At 38.8% G+C, this 18,999-nt stretch overlaps 1 protein-coding gene and 1 pseudogene across 1 annotated transcript; both read left to right on the plus strand.

Moving 5' to 3' along the window:
• Positions 1-412: 412 nt before the first annotated feature.
• Positions 413-6,758, plus strand: LOC127410807 (neuropeptide Y receptor type 4-2-like; annotated as a pseudogene).
• Positions 6,759-8,377: 1,619 nt separating this feature from the next.
• Positions 8,378-9,517, plus strand: LOC127411396 (neuropeptide Y receptor type 6-like). Its single transcript, XM_051646927.1, has one exon. The coding sequence runs from the start codon at positions 8,378-8,380 to the stop codon at positions 9,515-9,517; it is 1,140 nt and encodes a 379-aa protein (XP_051502887.1).
• Positions 9,518-18,999: the final 9,482 nt, after the last annotated feature.

The following is an 18,999-nucleotide window of genomic DNA, read 5'->3' on the forward strand; positions in this document are numbered from 1 at the left end:
AAATATACAGAAATATTTCTCTCATAAAACCGTGAGCTGATTTATACAGATTTGTTAATAAACAGACCTATGAGCATGAATTTGTGTCTGTTTGTTTGTGCATTTCTGGGAGAAAAAATGTTTTAGACCTTAATGGTGTAAAATCATGCTGATTGTAACCTGTAACCCAAAGAATCTGAAAAGGACATGCAGTACATCTTTCCTGTCACACGTGGGCAGTAAAAACAGAGATTACACAAGGTTATGTTTATACAGTAAAGCCCAGCAGAACAGTTTGAACAGAGACAGCACATTGCAAGGATGTGGGATCATAAGAATAGAATAGAACAGAATAGAATAGAGTGTTAATGCAGAACACCTGGAGTTGGCTGAATGAGTGTTCGTTCCACTGACTGCCTGATAGCTGTTGAAGATGGGTGAGTTCTTGAAATGCTACATCCACAGGTGAATACACACTGTGTATTTTATTTGATGTATTCTGTACTAATGCAATTATTAAGTTATACAGAAATACAAATATTATTAGTATATTACCACTAAAAATTATTCTATTTTGCAATATTTTTCATTACAAATAATAGTATCAGCATAACAATTTGAGGGAAAAGTTCAATTGAACATTTTATTTGAATTTCAGGAGTTCTCTATTATTTGGTATGTCCCCCATTTGCTTTAATGACAGCATGCACTCAAGCTGGCATGGACAAATTGGTGCACAACTTGATGATCCATATTGAGAATGCATGGAAAAGTATCTTGTGTGTTTCAATGGAAGCAAGGATATTTAACCCCTTGTACAAAAGTGTCACACATTTGCTTACAATTTATAAGTGGCCTAGAAATGTACAATAATACATTATGTAATTACTGAACTATTAATAATATTACATTCCAAATGAATTATGGAAGAAGGTTTGAGTGCAGTTTAGAGTATTGTATTTCATTTGGGTTTTATTCTTACATATTTTTAGATTATCATCATTCTGTAGATGATTTTATTGTAGCTGAAATTTGATTAACTGTGCCCAAGTGAAGTTCAGCCTCTGTGAGTGTTCATGCCACTTTAAGCAGGAACAGTGTTCAGAAGCGTGTTCTTTTTCACAGAAGTCTGCTCAGTATTTGATATTTGATTAATGCTCTTCCTTGAAATTTGATAGGACACATTGCTATTGCAATCTAAAACAGTCACATGCACAGTCGTTCTATAACACAGAAGTGGGTGAAAAGACTGTATAACCCACAGTCCACTGTGTTGACATTGACTGCAGCTCTTTGGTGTTGCCATGAAGAGAGGACACATAGGCAATTTTCTCCCACAACGCACACACACTTTAGATCAGTATATTTGTGCAGACAGGGGCAGTATGGCAACAGGATTTAGTGATACTTGAAGTCTTATTTGTATCAGATTAGGGTCTGAATGACAAGCAATTGTCTTAGTACTCAATTTGTACTTTTTTAGGGGTGTTCTAATTAGTCACATATCTCACAAACACACACACACTGGATTTCACAACATTATTTGCCGATAGAATTTTCTGTGTCAGGTTTTGCCTCTATGTGGGAACCAACAAATTGTCCCAATGAGGAAAATGGCTTAATAAACATACTAAGTAATTTTAATTAAAATAACAACAAAATGTGTAAGGGTTAGGTTTAGGGGTAGGGAATAAAAAATATCATTAGTTCAGTATAAAAAGCAATGGACTAGTGCAGGGTAAACAGCGCCACTTTACATCAGTATAGATGAAATAAACTTGCTATTAAAATGAATACGAGAATGGATGTCGTAATGCGACTCGAGTATTTTTATCTTTATCAATAGAGTAAAGGCAACATATCTTTGGCTGTGAACACCCCAAGCACTTTAGTCCTTGTTTCAAGTCTGTCCGACCTAGCACTAAGTGCCTGTTTAAAGACGGAAGGGAGTGTGTCTTTGTGCATTTTCGGGTTCACTGCATGCTATATATCCTCAGGTGATGTCGGCGTAAATAGCTAATGAAATATATATGTATTAGCAGTATACGGGACTCGCGTCGAGCAATGTCTGCAAACAGTGCCTGTTTTGTAAATGTTTTTTGACCATCGCTGTTGTAATTGTCTGCATAAAGAAAACGTTCCCAGACAGGAGACTTAAATGACTCAGGGGCTTCTCTCTTTCAGCTTGTTTTCTCCATTTGCCATTTTGCCAACTAACGTGTGCAGAACTGTGATGTCATCAACTGAATTAACATACTAACAGTAAATAGGACAGCTTCACTCTGTAGAAAGTTAACCCACATGAAACACAGGCGGAGTGTGTCCATCTACAGAGCCATACAGGTGCATCAGTGGATGTTACAACTGCGCATGTCTATTTGATGCTTTTTTCTTCGCCAAACTGTATGATCCAGATGCGTTATTAAACTAGAGATGAACCGCTGAGCAAACACTTACCGAACCGTAGTTGGCAAACCGTACGTTTCGTTTTTTTTTTACCGAGAACCGTTACTGCTTTCTGAGCTTGGACAGCCACAGACAAGATCCTCTCGTCCCTCAAACTAGTGTTACATGGATGAAAAAAGTAATACTGATTTTTAACGACGAGGGTGAGTAAATGATGGCGGAAAGGTCCGTTTTTATTAAAGTTTATCAGTATCATTAATCAGGTGCAAATTATTGTCTAGATGTCCTGATGCAAATTATGGTCCAGATGTCCTGACCGCTACCGAATGGCGATGGCGCTGTCACCTTAATATTTCAATGCTGGCTAGGATGCGACAATCACAGTCATTTATTATTACTGGATGAGGATTAAAAAATACTTTTATAGAGACTGTTGAAGCTTATTTCCATTCATAGGTATGAATCCTTGCAACTATCAGTTTTTATTAAAAAATAACTATTCTAGAATGAAACTGTCTCCAATGAGATTTAAAACTTTCTGGTAGTTAAATGTGAATGAATGGAGGATTCGGTTTTCTGAGCAGCCAAGCGCCCCCTAGAGTATTTTTACTCTAGGGGCCTATTTTTAAATAAAACTTTTTTGTCAAATGAAGATGAAAGAAAATGTAGTTTAATCTTTTAAAACCTTTTTCTTTTCTTTTTTTTTTTTTTTTCAGTAAAAACAAAATTATTTTCGATAAGATTATTTGGAGGGGAAAGTTTTTCTTGTTTCAAAGGGGGGATTGACCCAAAACACTTGAGAACCACTGCTATAAACTTTGGAGCATAACTCATCCCGCACAATAAAAATCATGCGTCTAGTTGAGAGATGAGCTTCTAATTTTCTAAATGCTCGGACTCGTGATTTTCACCTGGTAGACAATAAAACAGAAGCAAAAATCTGATAGACTTACAACAAAGGGGGAATAAGAGCAATCCAGGGGACCAGAATATCATAGAAACTCATGGGATGGACTCTTTTGACTTGGGACAGTAAGCAACCACTTAGAACACAACTGCAAATTAATAGCAATGGTCTAAAATAACTCACCTCAGCATTGTTTTGTATGGGCAATCACCACTCACGTTTCTTCAAATGTGAAAATGTAGTTATTTTTGCAATTCTGTTTTTTGTTGCAAGTGGCACAAAAATTACACACTTCACCTTTAAAAGGACGTCACCTTCCCATCAACGACAGTCTCCCTATTGTCCTTGCTAAACAATTCCTCTATACATCAACCTGGATTGCTGATGGATAGAATGTAAAGGGTTTTTCAGACTACAACAGAGCTCTACAATGAGAATGAGTCAGGAACAGTGCTGTACAGTGAGATCTATGGTGTGTCTGTATTCAGAGCGTCAATGAATCATCTATATGGAACTCTCAGTTTGATCTGAGACTGGTCTGCAAGTCTGCCACACACACACACACACACACACACACACACACACACACAAAATGCTACAGTCTTCAATATAGCCTTCTCTATGGATACTTGTCTGAGACTAACTTATTGCATTCTCATTATGAGCCATTGTAGGTCCTGATCAAAGGAGCATCTATAATTGGACGCACTACAAATCCCTTGGCAGGGTCAGAGTATCGTTCCTCCCACACATCTCTTTTATTTCTTTCCCATCATTTCAAAGTACTAAAAAAGTCAAATAACAATGAGATCTTCCTTTCTATTTTAATCAAAGGTGTCAATACAACTCTCTCTTACACATACAGTAGACATAAAAGTACCTAATTATTTATATTCTTAGAGGAATTGGCAGGAACTTTTAATAGCACTCCATTAGTGTCCCAGACAATAATTCTTACAATTGTATTTCCGAAAGAGAAGACTGGCATGTTTTAAGGTCAATATTAGGTCAAAAATGGCAAAAAAGAAATAGCTTTCTCTAGAAACTCATCAGTCAATCATTGTTTTGAGGAATGAAGGCTATACAATGCTTGAAATTGCCAAAAACTGAAGATTTCATACAAAGGTGTACACTACAGTCTTCAAAGACAAAGGACAACTGGCTCTAACAAGGACAGAAAGAGATGTGGAAGGCCAGATGTACAACTACACTGCAAAAAAAAATTATTAACAAAGACAAGTATTTTTGTATTATTTTCCTGTAAAATTATCTAAGCATTCTTAAAACATGATTTATTTACTTGTCAAGCAAAATGGGATAAGATATTAAGTCTTGTTTTAAGATAAATCTGACAAAATTTGTGAACTTTAGACTTAAAACAAGAAAAAGAAAATCTGTCAAGGGAGTAAGCAAAATAAACTTAATTCAAAGGGAAAACAAGTTTATTTTGCTTACCCCATTGGCAGATTGTTTTTCTTCTATTTCTCAAACTAGATTTAAACAAGAGGATAAGTACATCAGAGTCTGTAGTTTGAGAAATAGATGCCTCACATGTCCTCAGCTGACAGCTTCATTGAATTCTACCCGCTCAACACCAGTTTCATGTACAACAGTAAAGAGAAGACTCAGGGGTGCAGGCCTTATGGGAAGAATTGCAAAGAAAAAGACACTTTTGAAACAAAAACAAAAAGGTTAAAAGGTTAGAGTTGGCAGAGAAACACAGACATTGGACAACAGATAATTGGAAAAGAGTGTTATGGATCTTAACCCCATTGAGCTTTGTGGGATCAGCTAGACTGTAAGGTGCATGAGAAGTGCCCGACAAGACAGCCACATCTATGGCAAGTGCTACAGGAAGTGTGGGGTGAAATGTCACCTGAGTATCTGGACATCTTGACTGTTAGAATGCCAAGGATCTGCAAAGCTGTCATTGTTGCACGTGGAGGATTTTTTGATGAGAACTCTTTGAAGTAGTTTAAGAAGTTCTGAACATTTTTTTCAAATTGTAATAGTAATTTTTCACATTATTAATGACCTGACTAAATATTGTGATCAGTTGAATGCCACTTTGGTGAATAAAAGTACCAATTACTTTCCATAAGAGCAAAATCTGTATATTATTCCAAACTTTTGCCACCAATATATATATTTTTCCGTTTCCGGCCCAGTGTGTCCAGAATGTTGGGTTTCGGCCAAAAATTTTAGTTTTTATTTATTTTTTTATTTTTTTATTTTGAAGCTCCAAAATTCACATAAGGGCAACATAAAAGTACTCCAGACGAGTCTGTTGGTTAAATCCATATCTTCAGAACTGATATAATAGGTGTGAGTGAGAAACAGATCTGTTTCTCACCAACACCTATCTTATTGTGTCTGAAGATATGGATTTAACCACTGGAGTCTTATGGATTACTTTTTTGCTCCCTTTATGTGGATTCTGGAGCTTCAAAATGTTGGCACCCATTCACTTGCATTGTATGGACCTACAGAGCTGAAATTTTCTACTAAAATCTTAATTTGTGTTCTGCAGAACAAAGAAAGTCATATACATCTGGGATGCCAGGAGGGTGTATGAGACTATCTGTTTGTTTAATCAACGCAGACAGGGGTAGTGTTTGGAAAAAGCTGTTTGAAAACAATGTTTACTTTTGCAATTCTTGCAAAAATTGTTCAATAGAATTTTTTTTTTAATTGTTCAGTGTGTATTGTGATGGTTTTGGTATTATCTCTGGTTCTGATAGCACTTGAAAGGCACCAGCTCATTTTGCACCCATCTGTATGGTAGCCCAGTGTCCCGCAGGCTTATGAGGCAGTCCTGATTGTGTGGCTCTTTGCATGTGTAACATAATTACCGTTCCTGGCATTCCACTTGCACAGCAGCGAGCCATACTGCCTGCTTCCTGCACCTCTCAATCAACTGCAGGCATGTCTGGAAGTCTGGCCCTCTCAACAGCATAAACTGGCCTACACCACCAGCCTACTTCTATTCCAGTACTGCTGCCCGCTGCTCCTCATGCTAAACTGCTTCCTCCGCATCTTCTTGCATCTGCAACGTAGACAGCACATGCTAGAGCACCAGTGCAGCCGTAATCAAGAAGACGAACACTGGTGTGTGATGCACAGCAAGCATATAAATGTCATGCTTGTCACCTTGGTGGCTGCATTCACTGTGTTCTGGTTGCCATTAAACGCCTTCAATGTGGTGGCGGATTGGCACCAGGAAGTGTTGCCAGTGTGTCAACATGACCTGTTGTTTTCAGTCTGCCATCTGCTGGCCATGAGGTCCACCTGCATCAATACCATTATCTACTGCTTTCTCAATAGCAATTTTCTAAAGGATGTGGCCTCAGTGCACTGCCATTGCCAGCCACTTGAGGACAGCTACGAACACTTTCCGATGTCCACGATGAACCCTGAAGTCTCACGGACATCTCTTAGACTCAGTTATAGAAACAATTCTGTGTAATCGGAATAATCTTGTTCAAAATAAAAGATAATTTTATCATCTGTTTTTACATCAAAAGTAGTCTTTAGCTGATATTGACCTTACAGTGTATTCAAGCTTTAGATCTGATTAGCTAATTCTGCAAAAATTCCTCGGTCTGCCAGTTTTATTAGAAATATCATGCTGGTTGACCAGCTTCATGAGATTAGGTCTACTGGTAAATATAATTATACTGGTCCACCAGCAAGATCAGCATCAAACCAGCAAGAACTAACTTGGAAATACATGCTGGTTAAAGATGGCATTTTTAATAGATATACCTGCTCTTCTAGGTTATACATTGGGAGTTGAGGGTAATGATGGGTTAAAACAGCAGACATCTTCTGGAATAGAATGGTGTGGATTCTGATAGTTTCCAAGAAAGGATGTCACAACTAGAAGCAATTTGATTTCTCAGAATGAATCCTTGTAATTTCCACTGTGGAATGTTGAGGAATGTAACACACCAATTATGCCTCTTGAAGAGTTAATTGCAAAAGCATTTTACTCTTGTAGCATTTTTTAAGTCTTGTAGACTGTATATGGACAAGGCAGAAGAATCTAATGATTTGGAATCTTTTCATTTCTAAGCTAGTTTTTTTCCCTCACACACAATGAGAGCTATAACGAATAAATAAGTGGAAGGAAACGCACTTGAATTTGAAACATCATCTCCTTTTTCTTGAGGCTCAAAGCTATTTCAAGTTTGAAGGTACTGACAGTGTACAAATGCCTGGAAATTGCATCTAGCAATGTCAAGTACTAAAACACAACAGGAACATTAAATGAAATGAAAGAGAGATGTCCCAATATAAGCACGCTGTAAAATGTAATGCCTGAATTGTATAAGTATAGTGTTATTTATGTATATTATATGCTGTATATTTGCATGTTTTGTGAAATATTACAAATGTTTACCGTTGTTTACAGTGCTATGTTATCACCTGTGTAATGTCATATCCATAGGAAGGTACATCAATAAATCTATTTTATGGACAACTGGGGCCATACCAAAACTTGTAAAGATGAATTTAGAGATTTAGAGGGAGAGGTGAAGAAGAAAAGAGGATAGATGAATCTAGTATGATCTTTCTGGACTGCTAGAGCTAGCTTATGCCACAAGGTTCTCGCTATTTCATCACTGCAGTTAAAATAGCTTTAATGCTATTCAGATTTTGTAATTATACAAACTTTTGGCACATATTCACTTGCATTGTATGGACCTACAGAGCTGAATTATTCATCTAAAGTCTTAACTTGTGTTCTGCAGAAGAAAGAAAGTCATACACATCTGGGATGCCAGGAGGTTGTATGAGACTATCTGTTTGTTTAATCAATGCAGACAGGGGTAATGTTTGGAAAAGACTGTTTGAAAACAATGTTTATTTTTGCAATTCTATTTCTTGAAACTTATTGCACAGAAATTACACACTACAGCTATAAAGAATCAAAATAACTTTAACCTATTTTTATAGTCTCCTTAGAATACATATTGGTGAAATGCATACTGTGTGTCCTTGGGTGTGCAATGATGTCTAATTTAGTTGTTATTTTCAGACTCCAAAGATGCTTTGCAATCAGCGGCTACCCTGAGGTGGCCGATGCCGTCGGCTCTCTTTGACATGCCGTGGTGGCAGGCGCTCCTAAACTCCACCCTCACCCACAATCAAAGCAACAGTAGCTTGTTCCTGCTGGATGCCCCCTGCTGGCAATCAGAAGCCGTGACACTCACACTAGTGCTATGCTACTGTCTGGTGCTGATTCTGGGGTTGCTTGGTAACTTCCTCTTCATCTGCATCATCACGCACCAGAAGGACCCTCCTAATGTCACCAGCATCCTCGTTGCCAACCTTTCCGTTTCAGACATCCTGGTGTGTGTATTCTGCCTTCCCTTCACTGTGGTTTACACACTCATGGACCACTGGATCTTTGGAGCACTACTCTGTCGCCTAATGCCCTTTGTTCAGTGTGTATCGGTGACGGTTTCAATACTATCTCTGGTTCTGATAGCACTTGAAAGGCACCAGCTCATTTTGCACCCATCTGGATGGAAGCCCAGTGTCCCGCAGGCTTATGTGGCAGTCCTGATCATGTGGCTCTTGGCATGTGTAACATCATTACCGTTCCTGGCGTTCCACTTGCTCAGCAGCGAGCCATACAGCCTGCTTCCTGCACCGCTCAGTCACCTGCAGGCATGTCTGGAAGTCTGGCCCTCTCAACAGCATAAACTGGCCTACACCACCAGCCTGCTTCTACTCCAGTACTGCTGCCCACTGCTTCTCATGCTACTCTGCTACCTCCGCATCTTCTTGCGTCTGCGACGTAGACAGTGTATGCTGGAGCGCCAGTGCAGCCGTAACCGAGAAGACGAACATAAGCGTGTGATGCACAGTAAGCGTATAAATGTCATGCTTGTCACCTTGGTGGCTGCATTTGCTGTGTGTTGGTTGCCGTTAAACGCCTTTAATGTGGTGGCGGACTGGCACCAGGAAGTGTTGCCAGTGTGTCAACATAACCTGTTGTTTTCAGTCTGTCATCTGCTGGCCATGAGCTCCACCTGCGTCAATCCCATTATCTATGGCTTTCTCAATAGCAATTTCCGAAAGGATGTGGCCTCAGTGGTGCTGCACTGCCATTGCCAGCCACTTGAGGACAGCTATGAACACTTTCCGATGTCCACGATGAACACTGACGTCTCACGGACATCTCTTAGAGTTAGTTATAGAAACAATTCTGTGTAATCGAACTAATCTTCTTCAAAAAGAAAGATATTTTTATCATCTGCTTTTACATCAAAAGTAGTCTTTAGCTGATATTGACATAGATTGTTTCACTCCAGTGCCGAACTTTTCCCCAGATCCCTGCTGAAAGACCAACATAGCTGGTCATAGCATAGGATGCTGATGTGGTGTCTATTTACTTTAATACATTAATGCTCTTCTAAGTCTGATTGGTTCCAAGAAAGGACATCACAACTAGAAGCAATTTGATTTCTCAGAATGAATCCTTGTAATTTCCACTGTGGAATATTGAGGAATGTAACACACCAATTATGCCTCTTGAAGAGTTGATTGCAAAAGCATTTTACTCTTGTAGTATTTTTTTATCACATAGAATCTAATGATTTGGAGTCTTTTAATTTCTAAGCTAATTTTTTTTTCTTCTCACACACACAATGAGAGCTATAACGAATGAATTAGTGGAAGGAAATGCACTTGAATGTGAAGCATCTCCTTTTCCTTGAGGCACAAACTATTTCAAGTTTAAAGGTACTGACAGTGTACAAATGCCTGGAACTGTCATCTAGCAATGTTAAGTAATATTCTGTACTAAAACACAACAGGAACATTAAAATAAATTAGAGAGATAGGTCCCAATGGAAGCACGCTGTAAAATGTAATGCCTCAATTGTATATGCATGGTGTTATTAATGTATATTATGTTGTATATTTGCATGTTTTGTGAAGCATTATAAATGTTTACTGTTGTTTAAAGTGCTATGTTATCACCTGTGTAATGTCATATCCATGGAACGGTACATCAATAAATCTATTTTATGGACAATTGGGGCCATACCAAATATTGTAAAGGAGAATTTAGAGATTTAGAGGGAGAGGTGAAGAAGAAGAGAGGATAGATTAATTTTATATGATCTTTATGGACCACTAGAGCTAGCTTATGCCACAAGGTTCTCACTATTTCATCACTACAATTAAAATTGCTTTAATGCTATTCAGATTTTGTAATATATATATATATATATATATACTTATTAAGAAGTGGAACATTCAGGGATCTCTTGATACCAAGCCAAGGTCAGGTAGACCAAGAAAGATCACAACTGCCAGAAGAATTGTTCAGGATACAAAGAAAACCCCACAAGTAACCTCAGGAGAAATACAGGCTGCCCTGGAAAAAGATGGTGTGGTTGTTTCAAAGAGCACAATGTTGCTTTAATGTTAAAAAAAAACACATTATTTTTCACATACTGTACATTTCTGGAAGAACAAGCTGATCGACCCAAACCACCTTCGCAAGTACAACTTGAGCAGGACGATTCACAGTGGTAAGTTTTTTTATGATTAACATTTTTATTTATTAAAACACAGAAAAACAAAACATAATTATAAATACACAAAATCAACTTTTAACACCCACTACCACCCATCCTCCTCCCCAACCTCAACCCCACCCCAAACCTCAACAAACATCCCTGTGGTCTTAGATGAACACATATAAAAGAATACAAAAACGAAAACCAAACAACTAAAAGAGGAAAAAAGAGAAAATAATAATAATTAAAAAAAATCATATTAATACACACATATATATATATATATATATATATATATATATATATATATATATATATATATATATACAAATATAAAAATCACACACACTGACAATTACCCCTCTCCACTATTCCACCTGAGAACCCTCAAAAAATACTTAATATCCACCCCATTTTCTTACAAACAAATCTGGATTCCCTAGTCTTCTATAAGACCCTTCTTCTAAGGCTGCCACTCTCCCCATCTCCGAGCACTACTCCTGAAACGGGGGTGCTCCAACCGACTTCCAACCCCTCAAAATCTGCCTGCTGACCATAACACAGGTTAGTACCCAATTCTCCACATGTTTATTCTCCACATTGATTTCTGCCCCATCTCCCAAAATACAGAGTCTGGGGCAAAACGAAACCTGAGTGCCCAAGACATCATGTACAAAATTCTGAATTCTCGACCAAAACCCTTGGATCTTAACGCACCCCCAAAAACATGGGTTATATCTCCATCCTCCGATTGGCATGACCAGCAGGTAGGTGTATCTTTAAGACCAAGCCTATACAGTCTAGAGGGGGTCCAATAGAATCTATGTAAAATCTTGAACTGAATAAGGTGAACCCTTGCATCTCTAGATACAGACTTGAAATTTTTCAGAATCCTAGCCCACACTCCTTCCTCCAATACCAAGTATAAATCTTTCTCCCATAATCTCTTCAGAGAATTTGAAGCTCCGTCCCCCAGACTCTTAATTAACAGGGAGTACTACACTGATGCCTCATGACCTTTTCCAAAAGCAGTAATCACCTCTCCCAAAGCATCTGCTGCTTTTAGAGGGTGTGTGCTACTCCCAAAAACAGTACAGAGCAGGTGGCGCAGCTGTAAATACCTAAAAAACTGAGATCTGGGAATTCCAAAATGATGACCCAAATTTTCAAAAGATCTCAACACTCCACTCTCATACAGGTTGCCGAGTGTAGTAACCCCCCTCACAATCCACTCTGACCAACAGAAAGGGGACTTGTTGATACATAATTTGGGGTTCAGCCATATGCTTGAGGCAACATTTAAATAAATGTCCAAATTAAACACTTTGGCCACTCTTGTCCAAATCACGTGCAAATGTGAAATAACGGGGTGTGACTTAATTTCTCTGATTAGTTTGATAGAAAGGCTTTGCAGTGGTGAAATAGGGGCAAGGACTTCCTGTTCAATAGAAAACCAGTGAGGGGCTCTCTCAGGTGGAAGTGACCAACGGGCCAAATGTCTGAGACCGAATGCATAATAATAAAACAAAATCTTGTGTAGGCCTAGTCCACCTTTGTCAATCGGCCTATGTAATTTATTGAAATGTAATCTGGGACGTTTACCATTCCAAATGAAGGACTTCGTTATGCTATCAAATTGCTTGAAATAAGAGAGTGGGACATCTATAGGGAGAGATTGTAACAGGTAGTTGAATTTTGGAATATAATTCATTTTAATAACATTAACCTTCCCTATCATCGATAAATGTAATGAAGCCCACCTGTCCACATCACTCGAAAAACTTTTTTATTAAAGGGTCAAAATTAACTTTAACTAAATCAGACAAATTTGCTGAGAATAAAATACCCAAAATTCTTAATGCCCTGTTTGGGCCACTGGAATGTGCCCAGCTGAAAGGCCGTCACTGGACAGTATGCTCTCAGATCCAAAGCCTCGGATTTAGACCAATTGACTTTGTATCCTGAGAACTTGGAAAAGGAATTAATAATTCTGTGGAGGCAAGGCATAGATCTAGTAGGGTCAGAGACGAATAATAAAATATCATCCGCGTAAAGCAGAAGCTTATGTGCCACACCTCCCACCACCACCCCTGGAAAATCATCCTCCTTTCTTATCGCGGCTGCTAATGGTTCCAGGGCAAGACAGAACAAGAGGACAACCCTGCCGAGTGCCCCTATTCAGAGTAAAATAATCTGAAATTAATCTGTTTGTTTGTACTGCTGCTACAGGGTGTCTATAAAGTAACTTAATCCAACCAATAAATGTACTCCCGAACCCATACATTTCCAAAATCTTAAAAATATAATCCCATTCTACCATATCAAATGCCTTTTCAGCATCAAATGAGATGGCAGCGACCGGAGACTGGTTATTCGCCACTGACCACATGATATTGATGAAACGCCTAATGTTGTCAGAAGAGCTGCGGCCCCTATTTAACCCCACCTGATCTATATGTATAAGAGATGTCATAACTTTGCATAATCGATTAGCCAAAATTTTTGACAATATTTTTACATCTAGCTGGATCAGGGAAATTGGACAATAACTTTTACACTCGCTTGGATCTTTGTCCTTTTTAAGAATCAGACTGATCCGGGCTTGTGTCATGGTTGGCAGAAGCTTTCCATTCTTTAATGATTCTGTATAAACTTCGAACAAAAGTGGAGCCAGTTCTGTAGCATAAGATCTAAAAAAATTCAGCGGCAAATCCATCTGGTCCCGGAGCCTTGCCTGTAGGTTAGGCCTTAACTACCTCGTCAACCTCCTCCAAGGTTATCTCAGAATCAAGAGAATTTTTTTGTTCAGTCGTCAATTTAGGGAGATCTGATGGTTCCACAAAGTTCCTAATATCTTCATCGGTAGACGAAGATGTGGAACTATAAAGATCAAGATGGAATTCTTTAAAAGCAATATTAATATCAATGGCTGAGGTAAATATTTCATCACCAGCAGATTTCACTGAGGGAATGGTAGAAAAAGACTCACTCAGTTTTATATACAGTATCTAGCCAGAAGTTTTCCTGCTTTGTCACCCGAATCAAAGTATGACTGTCTTGCCCTGAATAACCAAAACTCCACCTTCCGTGACAAAATAGTATTATATCTGTATTTCAAATGATTCAATTCTCTGAGGCTATCAGATGACATTCAGTGTTTAAGCTATGCCTCGGCACTTTTAATATTCTCTTCCAAATCCATGAGTTCTCATGCTTTGGATTTTTTGGTGAATGAGGCATACTGTATGATCCGACCCCTAAAAACTGCCTTAAGTGCCTCCCAAGCCATGCCCACAGAGGATACTGAGGACCAATTGGTCTCCATATAGACATTGATTTCAGCCTTTAACATTTGTTGGAATTCAGGATTTTGCAAAAGGGATACATTAAAGCGGCAACTATATGATTTATTTTTCTCCGTATGTGGCAACATCTCTAAACTTACCAGGGCATGATCTGAGACTAAAATGTTTCCAATTGAGCAGTCAACAACAGATGAAATGAGAGATTTAGATATCAAAAAATATATATATTCTAGAATAAATCTTATGGACTGATGAAAAAAGATTATAGTCCCTCCCAGATGGGTTCAAAAGTCTCCAAATATCTGAAAGGCCAAGATTTTTACACATCCTGTGAAGCGTCAGTGTTGCTCTAGGGGGCTTACACACTTTTGCATCACCATGATCAATGACTGAGTCCATCAAAAGATTAAAGTCTCCTCCCAATATTATATCATGAGGGGTGCCAGCGGCTTGCAACATCCCTTCAAGATCTATAAAAAAGCCCTGATCATCAGCATTAGGTGCGTAAAATCAGACTTTTCCCCTGAATTTCAGCTAAAATAATAATGACTCTTCCTATTTTATCTTTAATCTGTTTGAAACATTTGAATTGTTGAAGCTTACTTATCAGTGTAATGACTCCCCTGCACTTACTTGAGCCTGCACTAAAGAAAATATATCCACCTCATATCTTCCCAAATTTTTCAGCTTCCTGCAGAGAAAGGTGCGTTTCTTGAAGAAACAAAATATCATATTTCTTATGCTTAAGAAAATAAATAACCTTCCTTCTTTTGTGTGGTGCCCCAACCCAGTCACATTCCATGTGGATAGAAATAACCCACTTATACTAACATTTGACATTTTGATAAAATAAAAAAAATAAAAAATTGTGTGTCAAAAAACAAGATTATACAGACCACATTCCCCATAAGTGCAACAATCAAACCCCGAACTTCCCCCCGAACAAAACAAACAGAAAAAAGAAAAACGTGCGCATTAACCCCGCGCAATCCCTCTAAACTCAAAAGGTCCATGTACGCATGCGAGAGCCCCCGCGACAACTTTGCCGTCGGATTGCTCAAGTCCGGCGCTTCTGCACAAATTTTGTGAGGCAAAATTACATAACAGAAAATACTTTGTAAAACAAACCCCAGCCAACAGGCAGAATAAATACAAAGAATGTGTAGATTCATTCATAGAACTGTCTTGAAGGTGTGTTCCTCCACAAAACAAAATTCCAGCTGATATAAAGCTGTTCAGTTTCCTCAGACAGATAAACAAGTGTTCAGTGAGCCGGCTGTTATGAGTGCAGCAGATGACGTAATCATTCTAATGTCCCTTAAAAATACTCCCCAAAAACAAACCCCAGCCAACAGGAGGCATAAGCACAAAGAACGAACAGATCCATCCACAACTGTCTCGAAGAAGTGTTATTCCATAAAACAAACTCCAGCCGCTAGGCGGAACCCGCATGAAAAGAAACAAAACAGGCATCCCGGTTCCTCGGATGATCAAGAGTGTATTGAGTGAGTCAAATTCACTCAAAGGCCGCACAAAAAAAAAATACACCATGACTTATAAAAGACGTCCTTTATGTGATTATGTAGATATTTTGCGGTCATCCATAGTGTCCATTCTCAATCTGGCCGGGAACTTCAGTGTAAAAAAACTATCTTATGTCAATGCAAATGTTTCTTGAAGGAAGTGTCATTCTACAAAACAAACTCCAGCCGCTAGGCGGAGCCAATGCAAAAAGAAACAAAAAATGGCACCCAGCTTCCTCAGAAAATCGATTCACTGTACAGCAAGTCTACTAATATAAGAAACATCAAATGGCTTACTCACTCCAATGTATTTATAAAGGAGAGTGCCTGTTTTGGACATGTAAATACTTTGCGACCATCCTTCGTTTCTATGCTCAGTTTAGCTACAACACAAAACTCCGCATTTGAACTCTCGGTAGCAGATAAATCCACAAATAATCAAGCATACTTACAGGTTGTGATTCTGAAGTGCCAAATTGTCCCAACAAAGTGGGAACTGCACCATCTTTCAGGAGTAACCATCTTGAAAATCCGGCATTGGTTGTGGTTGTACTGTTGAGGAATGGTAGTAAAAATACATTTTAACCACTGATACTTCAATTCATCTGCCTTTGGAAGTCCAAACAAAGAGGTTTTACTTTTGCAGTGAAGAAAACAGCATCTTCTCCACATGGCGACAGCACTAACCCAACTCATCCTGGCCTTGGCTATAACTACTTTTGTTTGAGGGTGGGCCAATGTAGCCCTTAGGCGGGCATTATGCAAAAGTGTTACATAGTGACATAGATACTTTACAGAAGAAATGGCTGGACTACAAACCAGCCATTTCGTGTAGTTCTTTCTGTAGGGCTTTACTGGTTGGTTAGATCAGTGTTACTATCAGAAATAATTAATAATTATTTCTTTAGTTATTAATTAATATTTAAATTAATTCATTGAATCTAACTCATTAAAACCTCATATGGGTCTCCAGTAAATGTAGTGCGCTACGTTTAGGAGCGGGTTTGGTTATTAGCAATAATTAATAATTATCAAAGATGATTATTAATTATTAAAATCAATAGAACATTGATGAGAATCGATGTTAGCTTTTTTTTAATCCTTTAAATCAACAATTATCAAAGATAATCATCAATTGTTAACATCGATGAAACATTAATTAAAATTAACACTAGCTTATTGATCATTCAAATTCAACAATCATCAAAGATAATTATCAATTATCAAAAATCAGCAGAATATTAATAAGGATTAACATTGACGGGGCACCACTCTGGAATCAGGGACTAATAACCGGATAGTAAAACAGTCTCAATATTAGATTGTTTTCTTAGGAAAATCAACATCCGAAGAATATCGATTTTCAGAAAAAAAACAAAAAAACAATGAATGAAGTTTTGAATCCGAGCACTAACATCCCGTCTGCATGACACAGGCATATGCAAAACAAACCAAAACACTTCTCTTTGTAATATAAACAAAGTTTATTTATGCAGTAATATCAATTAATAATTAATACAATGCAGTCAATAAACTTCCGACTTACAACTACAAACTAAACAGTGATATGATTAGATATGGAAATCAAAATAATCCTATAACACATGAGGGTGTGTGTGTTTGTGAGGGGTCGCGTGTGTGTGTGTGTGTGTGTGTGTGTGTGTGCGGTTAGTACGAGAGAGAATAAAGTGACGGCCCTAAAGCCGATTTCGCGATCGTGGGAGTGAAAGCAGCTGTTAGTTTATCGCTCAGAGACGTGGTGGACGGCTCGTAAACAGTCCCGCGTTCTTTGACTCTTCAATGGATAAACTCAGTTGCCAGTCTCACCCGCAATGGTGAAAATTCACAACAGTCCAATTTGGTTGGACCACAATACAGCAAATCTCATTCGTGATAATTAATAGTATTAATAATGAGCGGACATGGCGGTCTGTAAACTGTACAAGCAAAAACCTTGAAACACAAGAATAACACACTAAAATATTCTATCTCTGCCCAGACGTAAACCTATTACTTGAATCGCACGAGGATGCAGAATGTGTGTTCATCCGTCCTTTAATTCCGACCCGGTTCCTTGAGGCTCGGGTGATGACGGGAGGCCGTTTCCTTGCTCTGTCGGCGGGCGTACGGCTGACTGTTTCTCGGCGGGCTGGTGGAGAAATCAGAAATGTAGACTTGATTGAAGATGGAAGAGAAATCTTTAATCTCTTCACTTCTGCAGGCAAACGGATGAAGATGCGGATTGCTCGGCGGTCTCCTTTGGATCCGTTAGAGTGTTCGGTTGAACACAGAGTAATCTCAACTCGTCCAGCGAGATGGAGGTTTTATGGCCACAGTTTCAAGTCGGACGTTACTTCCTTGTGCCACGAGGTTGCACCTGAGAGCAGCGATGAGCTACGTCTATACTCGGCGAACAAAGTTGCTGGAAGCAAATCCCGGAAGCATTTCAGAGGTATTTCTACTCCTGATGATGTCATGGTTTTAGGGACGTTCTGTTGTGTGCCTTATCCAAAAGGAGTTGAGAGTTCGATCCTTTAGTGAGCAAGGCTTCATGGGATTTGTAGTCTGTTTTGGACTCCCTTTGTTTGATTTTGGCACGATTTTTTATCAGTAAGATTTACGACTTGGTGTGTGGCGGCTGAGTTAGGTTTTACGACTGTGTCAGGCCTGCCTTTGTCTTCTATTTGAATACATGAGGACCAACATTTCTGATTAACAATTTTTTATTGATTCACATAGTGAACACAGAAAAACAAAGCATATATACACAGAATCAACAATTAACCCCCACTATCACCCCTCCCCCTCCCAATCCCCAACCCCAGCCTGGCCCCCAACAACATCCCAGCGGTCGTACATGATTATATAAAATATATTAAAAAAATGCAAATACAAATACTCATAATCACACATCCAGCAATGTCAGATATCCACCCCATTTCTCCACAAACAAGAACATTTCCCCAGTCTTCTAAATGACCCTTCTTCAAAGGCCTCCACCCTCCCCATCACCGAGCACCACTCCTGAAATGAGGGCACGCCAGCCGAACTCCATCCCCTTAAAAGTATCTGTCTGGCAATCATGACACTGGTTAGGACCCAACTCTTTATGTGTCTATTCTCAATATCGATGACCCCCCCATCGCCCAATATACAAGTCTGGAGCTAAATGAAACCCGAGTGCCCAATACATCACACACAAAACTCTGAACCTTCAACCAAAAGTCCTGGATCTTAACACACCCCCAAAAGACATGGGTTATGTCTCCGTTTCGTGTTGTTCTTGAGCAGTGTTGTCTGTGGGAGAGAATAACTCCCTTTTGCGTGGACTTTGTGCTTTG

The sequence above is a fragment of the Myxocyprinus asiaticus genome, chromosome 20 (genome assembly GCF_019703515.2).
Source record: "Myxocyprinus asiaticus isolate MX2 ecotype Aquarium Trade chromosome 20, UBuf_Myxa_2, whole genome shotgun sequence".
Lineage (NCBI taxonomy): Eukaryota > Metazoa > Chordata > Actinopteri > Cypriniformes > Catostomidae > Myxocyprinus > Myxocyprinus asiaticus.

Bases quoted from the DNA above. Each gene is read 5' to 3' on its own strand.
- LOC127411396 (XM_051646927.1), top strand. From the start codon at position 8,378: ATGCCGTCGGCTCTCTTTGACATGCCGTGGTGGCAGGCGCTCCTAAAC.